At 43.6% G+C, this 22,502-nt stretch overlaps 1 protein-coding gene across 6 annotated transcripts in view; it reads left to right on the forward strand.

Annotated features, from left to right (window-relative positions):
• TACC2 (transforming acidic coiled-coil containing protein 2) overlaps window positions 1-22,502 on the forward strand; it is an 88,927-nt gene that overhangs the window by 9,696 nt on the left and 56,729 nt on the right. For all 6 annotated transcript variants that reach the window (XM_031059857.1, XM_031059859.1, XM_031059856.1 and 3 more), the window contains exons 2-3: window positions 5,312-5,437; window positions 10,934-11,065. In XM_031059857.1, the coding sequence (XP_030915717.1) occupies window positions 5,312-5,437; window positions 10,934-11,065 (258 nt within the window). The remainder of the gene's footprint in view (window positions 1-5,311; window positions 5,438-10,933; window positions 11,066-22,502) is intronic.

The following is a 22,502-nucleotide window of genomic DNA, read 5'->3' on the forward strand; positions in this document are numbered from 1 at the left end:
TTCTTTTCTTTTTTTTTTTTTTGAAGGCTTTTTTGAGTTTTTCTGGACGCTGTTTCTCCCGCTCTCACAGCGCTGCCTCCAGCTCTGGGTCAGGATTAACTCTCCTTTTCCCCCAGCCCCAAAATAAAAAAACCTCAGTGGTTTTGTGGCTCCTGCCTTGGTTTCTGGCTGGGTTTGGGGTTTCTGCTGGAGTGAGGAGGAGACTCTGTGCGTGCTGTTTGCACTGAGGAACTTCTGCTTCAGGTTTGCTGGCTGGGAACTTTGGGGATTTAGGAACTTTGCAGTCTTGCTCCAGTGACATCAGGATGTGACCGAGAGCCCTTCCCGAGCCCTTCCGAGCTCTAAAAGCTGCTCGTGGTGACGTGATGGGCTTTTTTTAATGGTTGACAGTTATTACAGCAAATCTGCTTATTCATCCTGTGCAGGCGTGATTTATATTTCTGACACTTTTATGTGGCTTTCTGCTGTCCCTCTTTTAGTTTGCAAAGGAAGTAGTGCTGTAACACATGTTTCAGTGCCTTTAAGTATTTGGATCTAATATAGTTGTGTTTGTTTAATGTAGTAACTTACCCTGAGTTTTAATGCGACCACAGTAGTGTAGAACACTCAAAAAAATTGTATTTTATTGTTACAGCTGATCAAATCAGTGATCAATATGGGTGCACACGTTACAGAAATGAGGGGTTTTTTAAGCAAGGAGGGGTGGGTGAGAGAGGAAGCGCAGACCCTCAGGTAATGTGTGACTAAACCCCATCCCCTGCCAAGATAACTCCTCTGTCTTGTCAGGGTTTCCACAAGGGGTGCCAGAAAAATGCACTTTTTGGGGAATGCCTGTGCAGGATCCCTGACAGCTCCAGCAGAACACTGGAGTTACCTGCGGGCACTGCCAGCTGCTGCACAGCTGGGTTGCTTTCATTGCACAGGTGGGGATTGCCTTCGGCAAGCCTTGGAAAAATCATTTCTCCAGAACCAGCTCCCGTTTGCCTTTCTGGTGCTGTTGGGGTGGAATTGTGCTGGAAGGGAAGGGACTCTCCCATTGCTGGAGGCGCAGCCGTGTGTCCGGAGCTGGACAGCCCCGTGTCCTGTGGCCAGCCAGGGTGGTGGCACGTCCCTCCCTTGGGGACAGGTGTGACTCAAGGGCTGCCCCACCCTCCCTGTGTGCTCCAGGCACCGGCACCCAGCACCCAGACCTGTTCTGCTGATTCCTCGAGTCCTGCTCAGAGGGACACCATGGAAATGTGGAATAATTCCCCCGGGAGCCAGCTCTGGTCTCTTGGTGACAGTGACTTTTTTCCAGGAGTGCAGTTCTGCTGCCGTACACTGGGCATCAAACTCGTGCTCCCCCTGTGTGACAGGGTTTTTATTTGTTTTTAATTATCACATGCCAGTTCATTTCTTGGATACCTTCATTACTGTGTTTGCATAGCTCCAGCTCAGCAGAGCTCAGCCTGGCCTGGGCCAAGCCTAAATACAAAGTGCTGGTGTGAGTCTCTTAAGGCATGGTTTCTTCTTCAGAGTATGGAATTTGAGAGATTTTTCCAAAATCTCATATTTAAATGCATAAGTCGGTCTTTTGTTGGGTTTACAAAATGCAGTGTATTGCCCAAAACTTGAACTTCTGACTGTGAGTGTGTTTTTAGCTGGTAAAAGTAAAACCTTGGCTAAATCTAAACACACCAACAAAAATGACCCCCAGTCTGAGCTTTTAAGCTGCTGCTGGTGCATGGACTCCTCCTGTGAGGATGGATGTTCCCTTAGTTCCTTGGGAAATAAAGCCACACTTTCCATTTTAATCTTAGACTCTCATATTTTTCCTGAAATGCTGTTTTAAAATCCATTAAAATCCATTTAAATGGATTTTAAATAAGTTCATAAGTAGTAGTGCAGGAGGGGGAAAAAAAAGAGGGGTTTGTTTGTTTTTAGTGTTTTGTTTGTATCTTATGCAGCAGTTCTGAGCTATTCCCTAAACAAGTTCAGTTTTAGTTAGTGATACCTGTAATATTGATTTCTTGTATGAGAAATAACTTCTTACCTCTTTCTCTGCTAAGTCATTGACAGGGTAATTCCCAGTAATCATGGAAATACTTTTAAAGAACAGAAATACCAAAGGGACATAGAGTCACTGTAACAGGTTGTTGTTGGATTTTCTAGACACCAGCTTTATTTCAGTGAATATGGTTAATGTAAGAGATAAGCTGCAATCTGAACTCTGAGAAGATTATTATTATGAAGGAATTAATAAAATGGATCAAGTTTTCTGTTTTAATGAATTAATTTGAAACTGATTTAGGTACTGCTAGATCTTTTTCCTTTCCAAAGAATTGCAATATAAGAGCTTAACAGAAATAGCAAATTCTCTGCATTTTTCTGGGATTGATTAATACTTTTTCTTATGTATGGGTAAACTGAGGCTTAAAAATTTGACTCTTTGGTCCAAAGTATTAGAAAACCAAGTATGAAATATGAAGGGTTTTGTTTGTCAGCCTTGCTGTACCCAGTGAGAACATCTTGTGTCCTGAAGAAAACAAAAACAGTGGGTGATGAGAGCACTGAGAGCTCAGTCCTGCCTTGTGGTTGTTGGTGCCATTTTCCAGAGATGTCTGGAGTGAGAGCAGGATCCACAAATCTTGCTCTTATCTCATTAAAAGCAGCCAAATGTTTGGGGCTGGGAGATAGCAGAGTTTGAAATGCTTATTGGTTTCCCTTGGAGTAAACTTGGAGCTATTGTTGAGTGTTCAAAGGGAGCCTCATCCAGCTCTCCTGATTGGAAAAACATGGACAGGGAGTAAATGCCAAGACCTGGAGCTGCCTTCTGTCTCCAGCACCAGTATCTGAGTGTTTTATAACTTTCCTGTGAAATTAGGGGTTTAAGGCTTGCATCTCAGGGATGTCAGGAGGAGAGCAGCAAACAGACCCAGCAGAGCACCCAGCACTCGCTGTCTCTGTGTCCATGTGTGCCAAGTTATGTCCCTGTGTGTATCTTAAATTTTTTGCCTTGGTTTGAAGCCTTCTCACATAGAGTCAGACCTGCTGTGCTTAAAAAGAAATTAGACAGGTTTATGAAGTTATTTCTCATTCATTCGTTGATATATAATGAATACTGTGGGTCCAGCTTTGCCTGAAACTTGTTATTTGCATACCTCCCTTCTAACAGTGACTTGGAAAATCTCTTTTCAAGGCTAAGTAGAGGCCTTAAAAGTGAAATTGTGAAACTCAAGAGCCTAAGGACACTTGATGGGCAGTGTCTTTCTCTTGTGACACACTAATAACAGACTGAACCCCGTGGTCTTGGGGCTGAATTTAGTGTGCTTGCTGCAGCTGTTGGTAAGCAACTGCTTGTTAAACTGTGAGGTATTTTCCTTTGCAAACGATTTCAGTCATGCCTGTCATAAGCAGAATTTGGATGCAGTTTTATGTCGATCCCCTTCCCAGCTCAACCCAGAACTGAGGCAGCAGAATGGAAAAAGCTCATGGCCTTTTTATGGAGCTCAGTTCTTGCAACAAGCTGGCCCTAGAGGCTGGTGGCTGCAGAGGGCTGGCAGCAGGGACCTGGTGGCAGCCCCTGGAGAGCCAAAGGCAGTTGAGATTCCCGGGAATGTCACTTGTGGAACTCGTTTGAGCAGCTCATGGATGGCTTCATTGTTTGTGCAGCACAGAGCAGGGTGGCTTGGCAAGGAGCAGCTTCTCCATCAGCTCCCCAGGCCTGAGTTTCAGGTTACTTTGTCTATAAACTATGAAAATCCCTGTCCAGGAGTTGGTTGTGCAGGAAACGTGAGTGGTGAGGAGCAAACACTTCTCAATAGGTTGGGGCACAGCAGTTTCAGCTGCAGTTTGGGTTTGTGCTGTGCTTTCTAGGTGTTTACTGTCACAGCAAGAAGAAAACCTGCCCATCTCCTCCCTTCACTCATTATGTACATAAAAATAAATTGTAAAGTGCTGTTGTCAAAAATCGACTTTCTAAACACTCATTTTAAGGCAAATCAGAGGGGACACCCCAGCTGCAACTCAGTCATGAATGAAAACCAGTCCCTTTATGATAATAAGCTAGAGGACTTTAGAACCTGTAAATACCTTGGCTCAAAGGTCCCTAAAACAGGCAGAGCCCTCAGGTGTGGTTCAACCAGGGAACCTGTGGTCAATTGCTCAGAGGTGTAATTGTTTTTCCCATAAGAACATGGTACAGAATCCTTTAGATAAAATATGGGAAGTGTGAGTACATTCAGTGTACCTTCAGTCATTACCAGAATAACACTGACATTGTTATAGTAAACTTTAACTGTTTGTTATGCTTTTTGATTCAAAATTAAATTACAGTAGAGAATCATCCAGGATCTCTGGGTAAGAGAGTAATCACTTAGAGTTAAAGCTGAGTTCTCTGATTTGAGCTCTTTATTTATGAGCTGGAATTGCAAGTGCTGAGTGACAGTTTTGAGTTTATGCACCTCAAATCCATCTGTGTATGGGGTACCATCCCTGTGTGTTCAGTGTTGTATTCACTGGGTAGCACAGGAAACAGCATGGACAAAGGGGTCCAGGGCAGTGTGAAATTCCATCAGCAGTTTAAGGTCACACTCTATGGTTTACAAATAACTTGAGAATTTTGGTGAATTTCAGGGAAAACTGATGCTTCAAGGGCTCTGATCTCTGGGTGGTCACGTGGCAAAGTCATGTGAAGTAGCAGCAAAAACATTGTTTTTAGGGGGTTCCCATGGTTTGGTGTCCTGTAAAAATAAACAAAGTCTCTTTTTCAGCAAGGCTCCTTTCCGTATTGATTCAGCAGTGTGTTTCCAAATGGTTTTGTTCAGTCCTGAGCTGCTGGCTCTCAGTGGCACTCTGCTTTTCCCAGGAATGGGACAAGGCTGGATGTCTCCCTGTGGGTGTTCTCCACAGCACCTGGACACCTTTGACTCTGTGCCCCCACCAGTGAGCCCCCCCAGCTCAGGTGGAAACCAGCGTCAAGCTCCTTGTACTTTATGTGGTTTCTGAGAGGGAATCTTGTCATTTCTCTTGTTCAAGCTGCAGCTCCATTACTCATTTGCTGTTCATAATCAGGAGCACAATGGGGTTCATTTGTTGTTGGGTTGTAACGTCTCACTGCTTCTGCAGTTGTAAGTCAGACAAAAATCCAGAGATTTAATTCTGTGGGAACAAAAGCAACTTAGATGAAAAATGCCAACTTCCTCTGTGTTCCCTAACACACAAGTTAGCTCATTCATGCTCAAGTCCAGGGATTCAGAGGGATAAACAGCAGTAATTCTGCAATAACTCAGACATTAAAGGCTGCTTTTCTCTCTGTCTTTTCTCTCCACAGCCCTCCTGGACCAGGTGATGATAATCAGTTGGCTTCTCCCCTGGATCCCTGTGAGCATCCCTCAGCTGTGTGTGCAGCCTCTGGCAATGCTGTCCCCGTGGGAGCTGCTGAGCTGACTGCAGCCAGGTACTGTCCAGGGCTGTGCCTGGGCCAGGGCAGGGGCTGCTCTGCTCCCTGCTGCAGGGGAGTGAGCACCAGGAGCTCAGCACTGGCTGAGGAACTGCTGCCACCCTCCTTGCATGGATAAAGGTCTGCTAGAGCCATTGCTGATGGGTTTGCTGAGTCTGCCTCTATCTATCAGCAGAGATCTGTACCAGAGTTTAAATCCCCCCTTGTCAAAGCCTTCAAAAGAAAATTCTGGTTACCCTTCCCTGAGATTCTGTTACTTCAGCACATAGTATCTGAAGGTGCAATATATTTCCTATATTTTTTTAGGTGCTTATACTTTTTTTTTATTATTATTAGTACAAGGTAAATAATCCTTGGAGCATTTTCTTTGAGAAGTTTTTAAACAGTATAATATTGATTATAAAGCATTCAGGTATCTCTGTTGGACTCTGGCCTTTTTGTCTGCCTTTGCTTGCCCTGAGAAGGGAAAGTTGCTTTCTTTGTGCTGGTGGTGGTGGGGTTGTCAGGATCTTGGGGCATATAAATTTATCAGAACAATAGAGGAAGCCTTGTAGGGTGTGTGTACCCTTCAATCACCAGGAGTTCAGTGGAGTGTAAACACACACAGTATATTTAAGCTAGCATTACATTTGTTAGCTGAAGTCACAATAATACACCATCAAAGGCTGGAGGGACCTTGTGTGGTTTGCTCAATCCACCTTAAAAGCTGGGTGACTTTGCTGTTTAGCCCATCCTGCTCTGCCACCAGTCCCCAAGCTGGTTAGTCACCAATGCTGGCTGGGAGAGACTGTGAGAAACAAACTTTTTCCTACAGTCAGAGTAAGATGATCTAGAGAAGCTTTCAGTGGGAAGCTAATGATGTGGATTTCTTTCAGTTCTTGTAAGTTTTTACTCAAAAAGTTGTGTTTCTTTTGTTTTTTAACAAATGTAATTGGGTTACTGATGTTTTTTGGTGGATACTGCTTTTCTTGCTAATGGATTGTTGGCCGTAGTAGTGAGACAGTTAGAAAAGAGTGAGCATTAATTGAGGTGGAGCTGTGAACTACTTTCTGAATGTGGAAGCATGAAAAAGGCACCAGAAGTGCCAGAAAGATTTGTATATGGTCTTTGGACTACAGTCTGGAACAGAAGATTGTGTGCCCTTGGGGTGATAATTTGCTGTTTGCAGGGAAAAAGGCACACAAGCTGTCTATGATTAAACATTTAGGGAGAGCAGTCTCAGAGTGCTTTAATTCACTGTTTCTTGTAAACCTCATGAATTCACTCTGTTTGCATTCTCACATCAATCTGGAATTTCGAGTTAATTCTATTACACCTTCCCTTTTGATCTCCTCCATAACTTGTGCCTTTTAAATGTTTTATTGTTAATGTCTGAAGGGTGTCTCGGGGCTCCTTGCTCCACCCCAGTGGCACAGGCTGTGCTGGTGCTGAGCTGTGGTTGCCCCATCCAGGGTGGCTGAGCCCAGTAGGGGTGAGGGCACAGGGACTGTGCAGCAACCACAGGATCTGGTGGTTTCCAAATCCTGGCCTTGAGGGAGCTGCAAGGATTTTTGCAAGGGTTCAGCACTAAAAAGTGGCAAACCGAGGTTATTTCACATTGGATGTAGGTAGTTTTCCAATTCCTGAAACAGAGGAAACTGACAGAGAAATAGACTGTGGTCAACTGGAGTGAAGCTGGCTGTGAGTGCTTCTTCTGTGTTTGTTGCTTTTAACTCTTTGTTTGTTTGTTTTTCTAAGTGCTGCACAAGTTAACTCTTGTCAGTGTTGTTTGTTTTCCTTACTCCTTTATTTTGCATCCGTGTGCAGCTTTGGATATAAAAGCCTGCCCATTCTCCTTCACCTGCCTTTCCTGTCCAGGTTGTTGCCACTTGCTAGTTTCTCTGTGAGCTTTGCAGAGGGGTTTCCTGCTGTCCCAGCAGAAGAAAACCCAGAGGCTGCTCCTGTGCCCACCCCCAGGTGGCAGCTGGTTGGCAGAGGAGGGGTTAAATCAGGGCAGCTGCAGCCCTGCTGTAGCTCCTGTGTGTTCAGTCCTGGTGCAGCTCCTCCTGCAGCAGCAGCTCTGCTGATTTCCCTGGGCTTTGCCAACAATATAAAGTTGGTAGCAAATGAAAGTGTTAAAACACTGGGATTATGCTCATGTAGCAGGACTGGGCTTTTCTTACCCAAGGGAGGAGCCTCAGTGATGTTTGTTCTTTCATGCCTTATCTGTCATCAACAATTCACCTTCATGGAGCAGATTATTGCTGATATAAGTAAAATAATCTTATTAAAGTCTCTGCTTTTTTGGCATTTTATGTAGAAGCATAGCACCAGTGCATTTCAGTGTGAGTGGATACAATTCCCTAATGCACAATGTGATGTCTGTGCTGCCTGCTGGGTACCTCTGCAGAATGGAAATGTTACAGGGGCTCTGAATGCCATGGTGTTATTCCAGTCTGTCTGCAGTAAGGTGCAATCATAAAGTGGTTTCCCCCCAAATATTTAGTTATTTACTAAATTTGATTTTGTTTCTGTGTATTTCCCCATCAGAGGTGTCACATAATGCAGATGGTGTGCACTTTGACAGAGAAAAATAATGGTGCATGCATGATGGGGGTCACTTTGTGCTAAATGGCTTCCAGATGGCAGGGCAGAGTAAGAGATCAGGTTGTCCCTCCATCTGTCCAGTCAGGAAGCTCTATCTTTGTTTGGCTTCTTGAGGGTGACTGACTGCCTCTCTCCTGCTGATACCATATTGATCAGGGACAACATGCTAGCATCTGCTCAGTAAGATTTTATTTATTTATCTACAGAGAAGTGCCCTGGAAAGAATTAGGTAAAAAGTTCTCTGGTGGTTCTGCCAAGCATTTTTGTTCAGCAGTGAAAGGCCAAGTTCACTCTGATTTGCCAGTACGTGTTGCTGTAGGAGAAGTTTTGGCCAGGCACAGCTTTCTCTTTACTCTGCAGGTGCAGAGCTCTGCAACAGGACTTCTGTGTTGCAGGAGGAATGTTTGCCTTGGAAAGGTAGCGAAGGCAAATAAGAGCCCTGTCTGTGCAAGACCACAGCTTACCTGGGCTCCAGGTTAGAGGTGTGAAACACTTCTGAGCAGTGGCTGTCTCTTCCCTGCAACTTCCTTCCTGGCTTGTGGGGAAAAAAACCCAAACCTTCAAATGCCCAGGAAAAAATGACAGCTTAGAAGGCACTTGCATGTGTTTAGGGTGTACTTCTCAGTGTTGGCAGCACAAACAGGGAGTACCCACATTTGTCTGTGCACACAGATAGTCAGAAAATTATTTTTGAGGTTTACTTATAAGAGATAGTGCTTGAAAATGCTTGTTTTCTAATCAGCTCAACTCCACAGGATAAGTACTGGTCAATGTATAGTTTATTGTGCACTGAGAAGGCTTGGGCCTTTTGGCAGTATTCTTCTTGAAACCATTAAAATATTACCAGTTGAGAAAAAAGTTTAATGGAAAATCTTGTTTTAATAAGAGCTGTGTAGAGGTTTTAATGTAGCTTCTCCATGTCTGAGGTGGTAAAAGTCCTATTAATTGACACATGGACCCCAGTTGATGCAGTGTTAGGCTGGAGAGCTCAGAGTGAACAGAAAGTCTGTGTTTTGGTCAGGGTTTCTGTTCTGTGCTCCCCTGCCTCAATTTGTGCAGTGTGGCAGTGCAGGAGGAGGAGTGGACACAGGGCTTTGGGAAGGATGGGGAGCACAGCTTTTCCAGAAATGCTGGTGTGTTGATGGCCAGCTTTGCTTTAGTGTTGGGAATGACACTCATTAGTCAGAATATCTCTGAAAAGGGTTTCATTTGATGTGGAAAGGCTTGGAGGGGGAAGCTGAAGGGCTGCAGATGATCATTAGGACCTGTGTGAAGAGTGTGGGTGAAACAGGTGCTGCTCTAAGACTGGGGCAGCTTTGTGTGTCCATAACACCAGGGCCATAATTTATGTGCCTTTGGTGCTCTTGTTTGGCTGGGCCCTCTTGTGAATTGTTTGGGTTTTGCAGCTCTTTCTTTGTTCTCCAAACAGATGTTCAGCATTCACTTATTTTTAGCAGTTCACTTTTTTCTGCTTTAAAAATCTTACTTTCACTGCTCTCCGTGTGCCCCTATATAGTCACAGCCTTGGTATAGAGAGGATGCTGTTACTATATTAGTGCAGAGACATTTTTAGCCAAGGACAAAGGCCTTTGCATGAAAAAGGAAACAGCCTGCTTCTTAATCATTATTTATTTATTTGCATTCACTTGATGGAGCTGAAAATTTCGTGTCTATCAGGCCAGTTTGGACAAAGAGAAGCAAGGAAAGGAAGGAAGGAGTGAGGAAAGCAGAGATAATTTCTTGGGAGAGCTGGGCAGTTGTCCCATATGGCACAAAGTAGCTTTGTGGATATAAGCTAATCAAGGTAAACTACACTCACAAAGAGCTTTGGTGATCTTAGTGCCTGAGTGCACAATCACTTTGGGAGGTGGCTGTTCTCGTGCTCCTGTGTGTTGTGACTGAAGTCAGGGATGTGGTTTAGGCTTCTACTCTGTTTGTGCACCAGAGAAGGGAACAGCCTGTCCCTGGACCTCACTCACTCTTCATCAGTAACACAATTCCATCTGCTGCCTACAATTCCAGTGTAATTACTGGGGGAAGAGGAGAGAAAAATTTGAAAGGAATGACTAAGATAGCTGTTTATATTTAATTCAGGAAGCCTGTAAAAAGCTTGTTAGCCATGTCCTGTTTCCATCAACATTTCCATCAGCATTTGTGTCTGTATCTGGCAGCGGGAGGGGAAGCTGTTGTATGTGGCCGCTGCCCCAGGACATTTGTGTCCCTCTGGTGTGCTCTGGAAGGGACAGTAGACAGACAGACAGGCATGACAAGATCTTAAACTGCTCCTGCTTTTGAGACATGAAGTCATGGATTATTGAGTTCCTTTTCTGTTAATGAGTGTGGCTGAGAGCAGGGGGAGTTGTGTGGTTACTGCCCTGCTCCTGAGCGTGGGGCTTTGCTGAGCAGAAGGACCTCACATCCATGTGATGAGTTCTGGGGTTGCTGTGTTTAGCTTTACAGCCTTTTGCAGCTTTTAAAGTAAGGGAATGTTTTAGTCCCAGATTTTAGGGTTTTTTACTAAAACACAAATTGCTTAATCGAATGTTTATATTGTTCAGTGAGGAGAAAGGGCTGTGTGAGAACAGCAAATCAGTCATTAGGGATTGATTTATTTATTATACTGATTTAATATACAGTTAAATTCTCTAGCACTTAATGTTATGGTCTATAGGAGCCATCAAGACTGCAATATTACTGATGATGTGGTCAGCTGAGAAGTGAAGTGAAATAATGTTTGGAGGAAGAAGTAATTTTTGGGAGGTGTGAGAGAGAGGGAATTTGGGAGGGGATGTTGTGCTCCTTACAGCTCCTTGTAGATCCAGCCAAAGTTCATCCTATAAAGAGACTATTAAAGCTCCATGGGCATTTCTGAAATTTGTCAGCTTATTTTTAATACCTGTTTTGCAGCACTTCCAAGCCTGATAGCTGCAAGGGAGTTGATAACCACGTTTCTGAGGATGTACCTTTGGCTGTGGCCCCTGGTGATGGTGTAGAGCTGCCTGCTGAAGAAACCAAAGGTTTCACAAGGGAAAAAAAAAGGTATTGTGTGATTTCCATTGTTACAAGACTTTTCACGTCTTTACATCTTTTGCTTAAGAAATGTTTCTAGTGTGAAAGCGGCTGACTAAGTTTGACAGGTGTTTTGTCTGAGTTATATGAACGTTTTGCTGCTAGATTTTGAATCCAAATGTTAGATTTATGAAGACCTGGCTAATCCAGTGTATCTACTCCAAAATACCAGAAGAGGGAGCTTAGGCTACACTGGTTATTACAGTGCTAATCTTTCCTTCTATTTTTAAACTATTTTTTTTTAGGTTTTTTCCCCAATATTTTCCTTTATTGCATTAAAGTTTGTTGGTGTTTTTTTTTGTTTCTGGGTGTGAAACTGTGCAAGATCAGGTTTTTTAAGAGGACTGTTCTGCTCATTCCCCTTCAGATGTTGCCAGCAACTTCCCCACCCCACACCTGATTTGCATTGTCAGTGTCAGTAGTGAAGGAAGAAGTTTTTCAGCTGGTTTCACTCTTGCTGAATAAATACTACCTTTATTTCAAAGTTAAATGTTTCACTGCCTCAGATCTACACTGATTGTTGCCATAGTGTTTGATAGGTGCTCGAGCACATTTTTTGCTTTGAAAACCCCTAAACTGAGTCAGACTCACAGAATAATTTGGATTAGAATGAACCATAAAGATCATGTCCCAGCCATCCCATCTCAAATATAGACAAGACATGTGCTTGGATATTCCTGTCTGAGGTGATTAACCAGTCTGCTCTTGGGGCTCAGCAATCAAGACCTGCCCTTATTGTGACATCTATTAATGGAAAAGGTCACAGCACAGCTGAGAAGATGAAATGGGCACTCCCTGGAGAGCAGCATTCTCCACCCCAGCAATACCCACTGGCAGCTTGTGACAAGTGGGATGCAAGACAGGAGACACCACAGGAAATGCAGTTATGCCACTACAGCTCTGCTCAGAAATGTCAAAAGATGCTGCTGTCAGCAGGAGGGTACTCTGAATTATGAATTAAAATGTACACAATAGATGTGTTCTGCTGTGAACAGTGCACAAAGAGCTATTAGCGAATGCTGCTGAAAAAACTATTGACTTTGATATCTAGGAAATGTTGATTAATTATTTCTTCTAAACTCCTGATTGTTTTGATCAGAAAAATGGTGTCTTCACCTTCAGTGTGTGTGCTGCTGAGGCACAGTTAGGCCAGGTCTTTGTAGTTTTCCTCCATGACACTGCAGTGCACAAACCTGTGTACCACGGATGGAGAACAGAAGTGTTTTGCACCAGTATGCAACTTCTGTCATCTGGAGAGGATTTTCTATATTGAAGGGTAGATACAATGGTTATCATCTAAAAATGGAGAAAAATGGGCAGGTGAGGTTTTAAGTTGGAAAATGCTTACCCCAAGATGTTGGCTCCTTCCAGAGAATCATCCAGAATTGTTTGAGCTTCACAGGTACCCTGGATTTCACAACTGCTGTAGTGCAGTCACAAATGACTGTCATTTACAAATCCAAATTGAAACCAGTAAAACATGGGGATTTTCTTTTCCTTTTCACTAGAATTCAGCCAGAACAACAGGAGAAATAACTTTAGAACTCTGCAGGCAAGCAGAGCTGCTGTGCTTACATACTTAGATTAGCTTGTGCCTTTTGAAGTTTCTGTTTTGTTTTGATATTGATGTATGTTCAATAATGTAAATGTCTGTGTGTGCATAAGAAACTCTTGGCTTTGGACACTTCCAGAAGTGGGATGTCCACTGCCTCTTTGGGCAACATGTTGTGTTAGTAGAACTTCTTAATGCAGAATCCAAATCCAGCGTAGGATGTCAGCAGCCCAAATGTGCACTCCCAGCACCCTCATTATGTGTTTGGCGCCTGCTTTTACAGCTTTCTAGAAATCTTTTTACTTCCCACATCATTATGCCTTGAGAATAGTGATCCTGTCACCCATAGCTTCTTTCTCCAAAGCTGAACTGGTGTGTTTGTATCTTCATGGAAATTAAGATGCATATAGAGGTGAGAATTAGAGTTGTCTGTTGGACAAAAGATCATTCTTGCACCCTCTTGAAAAGCAAAAATATTACTGTCCAAATAGCTGTTTGCTGTTGTAATCAGCCCCTTATGTGAATACTTCTGAGACTACCTTGTATTTTTATGTGGTTCCTGTGTATCAAGTCAAATCAACCATGGAAAATAACAGCCTGCAAATTGGGTTCTGTTTCACTGTGTCACATTGATGGGAAGTGTCTGGCAAGGTGCTGAACTTCTGCAGCTGCTGGGCCACTCTATGATTTTCTGTAAAATGGATCCTTGAGGCATTGCAGTCTCCTCTATGATTATGATGATCACATTATGAACCGTGTCACAGACACTTCATAGTGTGAGAGAAGTGCTGAAATATTGCTAGAGAGTAGCTGATTCTTATGGAAGCCTATGGACAGAGCTGGAAAGTCTCTGGGGAGCTTCTCCATCCCTTTGTGCTGTGGGGAACAGAGATGGGCATGATTTGTTCTGGAGAACAAAAACCAAGTGCTGGTTTTGAGCTTGTCCTCTGCTGTAGCCTCACTGCTTGCTTTGAAAATGCACCTGTGATGTTCTGTGTGGCTGATGGGAACGGAGAGCTGGGTCCTTGCTGTTGTCAGATACCAGCTCAGTTTTCTTCAAAAACTACAGCAGACTGGAGTCTGAACATTTTGAGAGACTTTGGATAGACAGGGAATGTCTGTTGGTCTCTGAAATCAAATACACATTTCTGTCTTACCTAATTTTCCTGAAATGAGCCTGGAACCAATTGGAAGCACAGCAGCAAATCTCTCTGAAAGCAGAAAGTCACAACAGTGTTTACACAAAGCTCTACTTTCTGTGTTGTTGGTTTCCAAAATGTTTCATAATGCTTCCCTGGGAGGAAGCAAAGCTGAAGAATTGGTGTCAGGCAGAAAAACAGGATAAGCTTTATGACTTCTGGGTTTTATTTGCTTGATTGTGTGTTGAAAACAAGTTTTCTCCTTTTGCCCACCTTCAGCGAGGCTTGCTGTGAAACTGAGGAAATAAAAAATCAATGTATTGCCTTCATTTTGGACCAACACTGCTAATCCTTGACTGAGCTGATTTTAATGATATATTCAAAACCAAGAAGGGATTAAATGGGATTCAGAAACTCAAGGTTTTTTCTCTTGAGTGAATTTAACCCTTTTGAAAGGAATGTGTTACAACATTTAAGTTGACAGTGAGCAAGGAAGAGATGAGAAGTACGAGTGTGGGATACAAATGTCTCTTTCCTTCCAAAATGTGGGAGTTTGCAGGAGTTTTTTTTGGGCTTGGGGTTTTCTGGGGCAGAAGGAAGGTGTAATTTTGTGGGTTTTATGTTTCTCATGTGAACTGGATAGTAGTAGTGTGTGTCTGGGCTGTCTGGTGCACAAGTGAAGTGATGCTTTTTTCAGGATAGCAACAGATAGAAGGCATTGAAAGGAAGTTGTTTAATTCTTATAAACCAAACCCAAGGATTTTTGTTGAGGCTTTGTGGCTGACACCATGAAAAACAGCACAAAAAATAGATCCCTTCCACATAACCAGCCAGCCTGTAAAAAGTGGACAGGAATGAGCCACAGTGCTGCTCTTCATCCATTTCCACCATTCCAGGTATTCAGAGGAGATTGTCTCCTGAGTACCGTGTATAGTACTGCTCAGCCCCAAGCAGGAGGATCCTTTGTGTAGACATCTTCAATTTATTACTAACAACATCAAACTCTGGGGTGTCTGTTGTGTTTGAAGCCCAAAATGTTGTGGATTTTCTTGTAGCTGGGTGTGGGATTGGCATGGTGGGGTTATCTGGGTGAACCCAGGATGTGGGGGACAGTCAACAAATAGCTGCCAGCAGCTCCATTTTTAAAAGGCAGAGCATTAAAGGGTGCTTGACACAAGGGGGAAATGTCTCCTGTTTTCTAACCACTTGCTGGTTGGGAATTTGGCATGAAAATGAAAATGTCATTACGCTAATTAATCCATCCACAAGGAGTCTTAGAACAGCATTGATCATTCTGCATCCTACAAAAACCATGGCAGTAAATATTCAGAAATTACACTCCAGGCTTGGCATGCTGTTCCTTGGCACTGTGGCACACACAGTGACAGCTCCTGACACCGCCAGGAGGGTGGAGGACTTGCATGGGATCACCTCTTGTCCTAGAGCAGGTAAAAAATGAGCTGAAACTGTTGTCAGGTGTGTTTTATATTTCTCAATAATCACTGTTATGCTAAAATATGGCCTGTGCTTTTTGGGGTGCTCTAATGCTAAATCTTCTGAAAACAAAAGCTTAAAGAAGCCATTCAGACACACCAGACATACTTCAGACCAATTTTGTGTTAACTCTCATGAAATCAAATTGAAGCTGCAAGCTGACTTCTTTAAGGCAGTCATTTGACCACCCATCCTTAGCAGCCACAGCGGAGCGTTGCACCGGGGGGAATACTGTTCTTGTCTGCTTTCTTCATCCTGCATTTTCATCATCTAATTCTTTACTTGGGCCCTGAGGCCGGCAGGCCTTTGGATTCTGCTTGCTGAAATCTCCTGCAACAAGGTGCTCCCAGAGAGCATTATCAGCACCGATCTTGTCAGCTGAGGGCAGGTGCATAAAACCCTACAAAATGTCAGTCCCCTCCTGGCATGAGGCAGCTCCTTTCCTAACAAGCCTGGCTCCAGCTGCCCTAGGGATCTTACACCACAGGATGTTCAGAGACTTAAAAAGAAACATGGAAGCAAGATGAGCTCCTGTCGTCTGTGGTGGTGTTTTTGCAGTTCTGTTGTTTGAAAATGCCAACAGAATTTGGGCATTTGGCTCGTGGACATGATCTGCGCATATTCAGCAGTAAAACAAAAGCCCTCCTTTGATGTGGTGATGCTTGTGGTCCCAGTCTGAAGACCAAGCCAGAAATTTGGTAAATAGGAGATTAAAGTTTTGTTTGTGATCTGAGGAATTCAGGCCTGGCTCTTACAGCAGTAGCATGATAGAGCCCAAAATCCAAAACAGAAATGTCTGTGCCTTGGCAGGAGGGGAAAGCAGAGCAGCAGAGGGGAGAGCAGAGGCTGCAGGGTGAGGTGTGAGGGGTTTGGCTGCCCTGACCCCAAACTCTGCCTCCTCTGAGGGTCTGTGTGGGGCAGAGCCCCGCTCCTTCAGGGCAGCACCCACAGCCAGGGCTGTGCTCAGCTCCTGGGAGCCTCCTCTCCCACTTGGTGTGGCTCCTCAGTTCCGAGGGAGGCTTTGGAGCGTGGAATCCTGCGGGGTGTGCCGTTCTCACGTTGCTGATGGTGATTCACTGCCGGCCCCTGAAAGCCTGGAGCCCCCCAGCAGCACCGTGCAGGGCCCCTTTTGTTATCCTTCCTCTGCTTTTCCCATGCTGGACATTTCAATAACTAAGCAGGCATCTTGGTTATTCATAACTCTTAATGCCATTAATCTCACTTGCAATTTAGATTAAGCAGTGGCCTTAGAAACCAAGCAGGGATCAGTGGGGAGGGGTTGCAATTATTTATGTTTTGTCTTGGTTTTATTTTTATTTCTATTTGAAACACACTCTGATGTTTGTTTCTTGTCAGATTCAGTGTCCATCCTGGCTGCATCATCACAGGTCTCTCCTGTTTTCTTGGAATTAGCAGATGTCAGTGGGCTCAGGCTTAAAACTCTGGGACATTGTGTGTTTTCATGAGGAGGGTATCAGTGCAAATAAAGCACTCACACTATGTTAATCTAGATAAGTGGTCGAGCAGACGATGTGTCTATCTAAGTATTTGATCTGTAAGAACAAGTTAAGTCTGTTAAGCTTTATACCCAGCATCTCCTGGTGGTGTTTGGTGGTGTATAATTTTGTACCACGGTGACATGGATAAGGGTGACTTGTGCCAGGTGATGCACAGAGGCAGTTGAACAAATTGCTTCTGTTTTCCTTGAAAACTGTATTGAAAAATATCCTACTGATTTAATGCTCTGCAATTATTTTACTGCTCAGATTTCATTTACATTCCCCAGTTGTGAATCAGTGCCCCACTCTTAGACCATTAAAAAATAAATACTGAGCAAAAACTAATCCAAAACCTACAGCTAACAAAAAAAAAATCAACAAACCTACGATTTCAATCTGAAAATTCTGTGTAGGAATTTCTGATTTAGCTGTACTGGAATGGAATTAAGTTAAGGATAACTGGATTTTTGAAGGATGGCAATAAATGCATCTTTAAATGGCTAATTATAGACTATAATAATAACTACACCATGGCCATAAACTGCAGTGCATGTCTATTTATTAGGCACTGCTGAAGCACAGATGTTCCAATTTGTGTTAACTTTTCACTGTTTTTTGCCAGTATACCAAAATGGGAGAAATTTGTTACATGTTTCAGCTAACTTTTGTATTTGTTCTTTTATTTGTAGCACAAAGGTGCTCATAAAGTTAAGGGAGAGAAAGAAAAAAAATCACTTTTTTTCACTGCTCTTGCTACCTGATAGCAGCAAGAGGTCATATCTTGGCCCTCCAGGAGGTGGTTTGGGTTATCATCTTTCAAAATAATAAAGATTTTTAATTTTAAATTATGGTCTGCTCACATGCAGTACTGTGGTGTCCTGGTTTTGGCTGGAATAGAGTTAATTTTCTTCTATTCCCTGAAGAAGAAAAAAAACATTAAATCACACCTCTGGAGACGAAGATTGAAGATGGGTTTGGTTGGGTTTCTGTGCTTAGCTGTGACTTTCTGAAGGAGGTAGTGACAGCAGCAGTGCTAAATGGTGTCCCTGTCCCACAGCAGTGCAGGGGGTGAGCTGGAGCATGGAATGACCTGGCTGGAAAAAAAAAGTACATGATGAATGTGGTCTCACACAGATTCCTTGTGGCACATCTCAGGGCATGACATAGGATTGGAGTCAACAGGAAAATGGGAAGAACCAAAGGAAGGGTAGTAAATGCCTTGTGGTGTTCCAGCAGCAGCTTCAGCTCCTTGGGGAGGAAATTTAAATTACTCTCCTCAAGAGAAATGGAAATTATAAGACACATCCCCTCTTGCTCTCTGAGAGAGGGAGATGAGACAAAAATCTGGCTACAGGAATGAGAAGGTCTGATTTGCAGAATAAAAACAAAGCAAAAGGAAATAATGGTGTCCCAGGACTGGCAAAATGCATGGTGAGCAAAGAAGCACAGAAATAAGCACAACATGCCTAGATTTACATATTTTTGTGCAGCCTGTAATGAAGAATGCTTGAGTTCTTTAAAAGCCTGTCAGCTGGCTGCTGTATAACCCTTAGAAAGATGAACCCCAGCCCTGAGTGCCCACATGGCTGCAAAGAGCCTGCTGAGCTTTTCCTGGAGCATGAAGAGCATCTCTGCTCCTGGGGGACCTGCATTGCTGGAAGGACTTGGCAGGCAGAGTCAGACCAGCAGAGCCCAGGGAGGGCTCGTGTCCTGCAGGGCTTTCAGAGCACGGGGGTCTCCAGCCTTGGGTGTCCTAAAAGGGCTCTCACCACTGCACTTCAAAAGGTGTCAGTGCTTTAATGTGCTCTCTAGCACAGCCAGCCTCCCCAGGCACGGCTTTGCTTTGCCACTCTCTCCATACAGAGTCAGATTTCTCAAGCAGTTTGGTCCTTTCAGTCCTTTAGGAAAGATGTTGCTGTTCCCTGGCAGTCTGATATTGTGGACAGCCTTGCCATGAGCCCTTTGACTCCAGGCAGCCTACAAATAAGAGAGGCTTTGTGGTGAAATCTTCTTCCCAAGCTGCATTCGAGGCTTTGGGGTCCAAAGGCAGTGTCATTTAAATAAATATACATATACACACGCACACACACACATATATATACACATAAAAATTATTGAGAGTTAGAATTATGTTTCAACAATAATCTGTTTTTTAAAACATTTCCCCATTTTTTTTTTGTAGGAAGTACTGTTCCTTAGAGCTATGGCAGTGGGATTCAGATGCCATAGAAACATTCAGATACCATCCCTTAGCATTCAGAAACCAGAGAATATTCAGATACTATCCCTTTTTGTTTGGGATGTTGGTTTTGCTCTGTCTTTGCATTTTCTTTTATATGGTGCTTGTTTCTGCACAGTACCTCAATAATGCATTGCAGCTAGGAGGTACAGCTTAATATTCACCCCTCCTTCCCTAGGGAATAGATGTGTGAGGAAGGCTTTTCTTTCAGCAGGCTCTTTGATGTTCTCTGTGTGTGTGTATGTGTGGTCATGTTTATAACTTGTGTAAATGCCTGGCACGATGGACACTGAAGCCAAGAGCAAAGAAACAGAACATAAATTTCAGTATCTCAAACCTTATCATGTCCTGCTCAGCATTGTTTTTTGATGGAAGCCAAAAATTTCAAATTGGGTGCAAGCGACCTAAGTTTGAATTTATATATAAACATGAAATGGAATAAGACCAAATATTTAGGAGTCTGTAGAATGTTTTAAACAACTAATCAGTGGACATCCAGTTTCAATAAAACATTAATTTAGTAGAGGCCAAAATATGGCTCTTGCTTAAATGGGTGAAAGAGGCAGAAAGAGAAAATGATTAATTTTAAAGGATGGTGCTGAATTCTTAAATAGGATTTTCAGCAGTGGGATCACAATAAGTTGTTACATGGCTTTTAAACCCTAGGCTGAAGTGCCTAGGGCATTTTTAAATCCTTTGAAGCTGCAATGGGATTTTTTTCTTTCTGAGCTACATCTGTGTGTTTTTAAGGTTCCAGAGAAGTTCTTACCAAATGTACTCAGAGTGTCAACACAGTTTTTGTATTTTTAAAAGCCCACACTAAATTTAGTGCTAAGTTGATGCTTCTTGGCAGGCCTAAAGGGTGAGCTGGGGCCAGGCAGGAGAGGTGGAGCTCCTCTCATCTGAGGTATTTCTTACCAGTCAGGATGGGCTGCAGCTTTGTAGTGTAAAAGATTTTATGGCCAAATCAGGAGTAAATCTACATTTTGGCTTCTTGCACGGGTTGCCCAGAAACATCAGTTTAGTGTTTGTTATTGCATCCCATAGGCAACAAACTCCCTCCAGTCCAAGGCTCAGTTACAGCAGAGTTTTTTGTGAAAGACCATGGCCAGCAGCAGTTCACATTGCTGCAGCTGAGCTGCTTGGATGGTTATTTCTCACAGGGAAGAGAGAAATCCTGTCCTGTTCATGAGCAGGAGAAGCTCAGAGGCACTGAGCTGTCCTCTGGGGTATCTCTGAGCTGTGCACAGGAACTGGGATGAGAGGGAGGGGAGAAGGGGGCAGTGTCTTGCCTGTGACACCCCTCACCATAACCCTGAGCTCCCTGTAACCCAGGAAGAGTGAGCAGAGGCACAACTGGGCTCCAAAGGCTGAATGAAGCCCTTCCTCCTGTCCTGCATGTTTGCAAAGACCTGCATTTCTAGTGCAGTTCAAATGTTTGTTGCATAGAAACATTGGAGAATGGAAAAAAAGCAAACCTGCACTGTACAGCTCCTGAAAGGACCATGCTGACTCAGAGTAGGATTCAATCCCAGCCTTCTTTTATTAGGGCTTTGTTTATTTAATAAACGTGCATGTGAAACTTGAAGGAGTTGACACAGGCATTTTTAAGTGTATTCTTTGCACTTGTTAGGAGTGTCCCTGTTTTCCTCACTGCCAGGACAAACAGTGCCTGTGTTCTCCCTCTTGGCCTCCAGGTACCTGGTAGGGCTTTACTTAATTTGCTGTTTGCCTTTCTAGGGATTTTTCTTTTCTCTGAGTCTTCCTTTTCTCTGTAACAAATGAAATCCAGCAGGGAGCTATTATAATATTCAAAGACTAGGCAGAGCTAACACACACTAAAGTGAGGGACTCTGGATACAGACATGGAGTTTTAGTCTGTTGGCCAGTACCATTGATTTCCCATATTGGATGGGAATCCTGGAGTTATTAACTGTTTCAAATCTCCTGCCAAAGAGTATATAGGACATTTTCATACACTTTAAGCACTTTCTGCGTGTTCCTTACTTGTGAGTGGCAAATACAGTGGGTGTAGTGAGCTGCCACCACCTTGGCAAGGGAGGATCAGAGCTGGGCACTGCTGCAGAGTTTGGGGGTCACTTGTGGCTCAGGCACCCAGCCCTGCTCCTGAAGTTCTGGAGCTCAGTCCCTGAGAGAGGCACTGCTGCTGCTTCTCTGGTGGACTTGGGATGAGTCTTCAGCAATGAGATGCTAGAAATGAGGGTTTGGCTTTTATCAGAAACAAAACAACCCCAAAATTATAGCTTGCTCGGAAGCTTGTGGCTGAACAAAGTGCTGGCTCACAGGCTTTCCCCTACAGTTCAAAAATAAGTAGGGAAAAGAAAAATGTAATTTATCTTGATGCTGTTCATAAAACAGAATTAAATTTTAGGCAGCCTCTGGAAATGAAAAGTTCTTAATCTTCACTAAACAAGAACAATTTATTGTGGGTGCACCCAGAGAATCAGAATGTTGTACATGTATTCAGTAGTCATTCTTCTGTCAAGCAAGAAAACCCAACTGGATTTATGCAAGCAGAGAAAAAAATCCCAAAACTGCTGAAAGCATGAGCCTAATGAGGCCTCCACTAGAGCATAAAAGCTGTGCGGTGATAGGGGCTTGGAAGTCAGCACGTTTTAATATTTTTGTTAAATTTATCTGATCCTTTTGACCCCTCCACCCTGTGATGTATCCAGAATTGTTACATAGCTTCAAGCCATTTGTATCCCTAGAGTTTCTTTCCTGGTACAGGCAGCAGTGCAACTGATTTTTTTTTTTTTTTGCTCCTTTAATGATGTGAAACACATCTTGTATGTGAATCATCCGTCATTTGCCAACGACAGGGATGTGGAGAGCGATGGTTGCCCATCCTTTTCAGCATCTCAGAATTCCCAGTGCCCTGGTACCTCCTCAATGGCAAAAGGACAAGCTGATTTGTAGGGTTTGGAAATCCGTGGTCTTAGAGATCCTCCCCACCTTTATTAAGCATCCCTGTCCAGCAAGGGGTTCTGTGCAGGCAGGAGCAGAATGGTTAAAGCGCCCCAGTGTCGGATGGAGCTGCTCCCACTTTGGCTTGTTTACCTTGGCTGCTCATGATATTCTCCCTACGTTCCTCACGGAAGATTCCATTTGTTTTCCCGCAAGAGGGATGAGCCGGTGTGTGAAAGGAGCAGAAATCAGCTGTTCTGCTCGTTAATGCTCCGTGCCAGGGTCCCGGTGAGCACGGCTCGTCGGGGCTGGGGGGAGATGTGTGCGCGGCGCCCAGCGCACACGGGCATTTGCATTTCAAATCGGCTGAGTCAACACAATGTAATGGTCCTGCCTGCAGGTCCTTAGAGAGCCACAGTAGCTGACAATGTGTGCTTAAAGGGAGGGTCTGCTTTTCTTCGTCTTCTTTTTTTTTTTTTTCCTTATTTTTTTATTTTTTTTAAGCCGGTTTCCATAGCCAATAGTACCGTTCCAGGCCCCTGCACCGGAGCTGTTT

This window comes from Geospiza fortis, unplaced genomic scaffold, assembly GCF_000277835.1.
Source record: "Geospiza fortis unplaced genomic scaffold, GeoFor_1.0 scaffold452, whole genome shotgun sequence".
NCBI lineage: Eukaryota > Metazoa > Chordata > Aves > Passeriformes > Thraupidae > Geospiza > Geospiza fortis.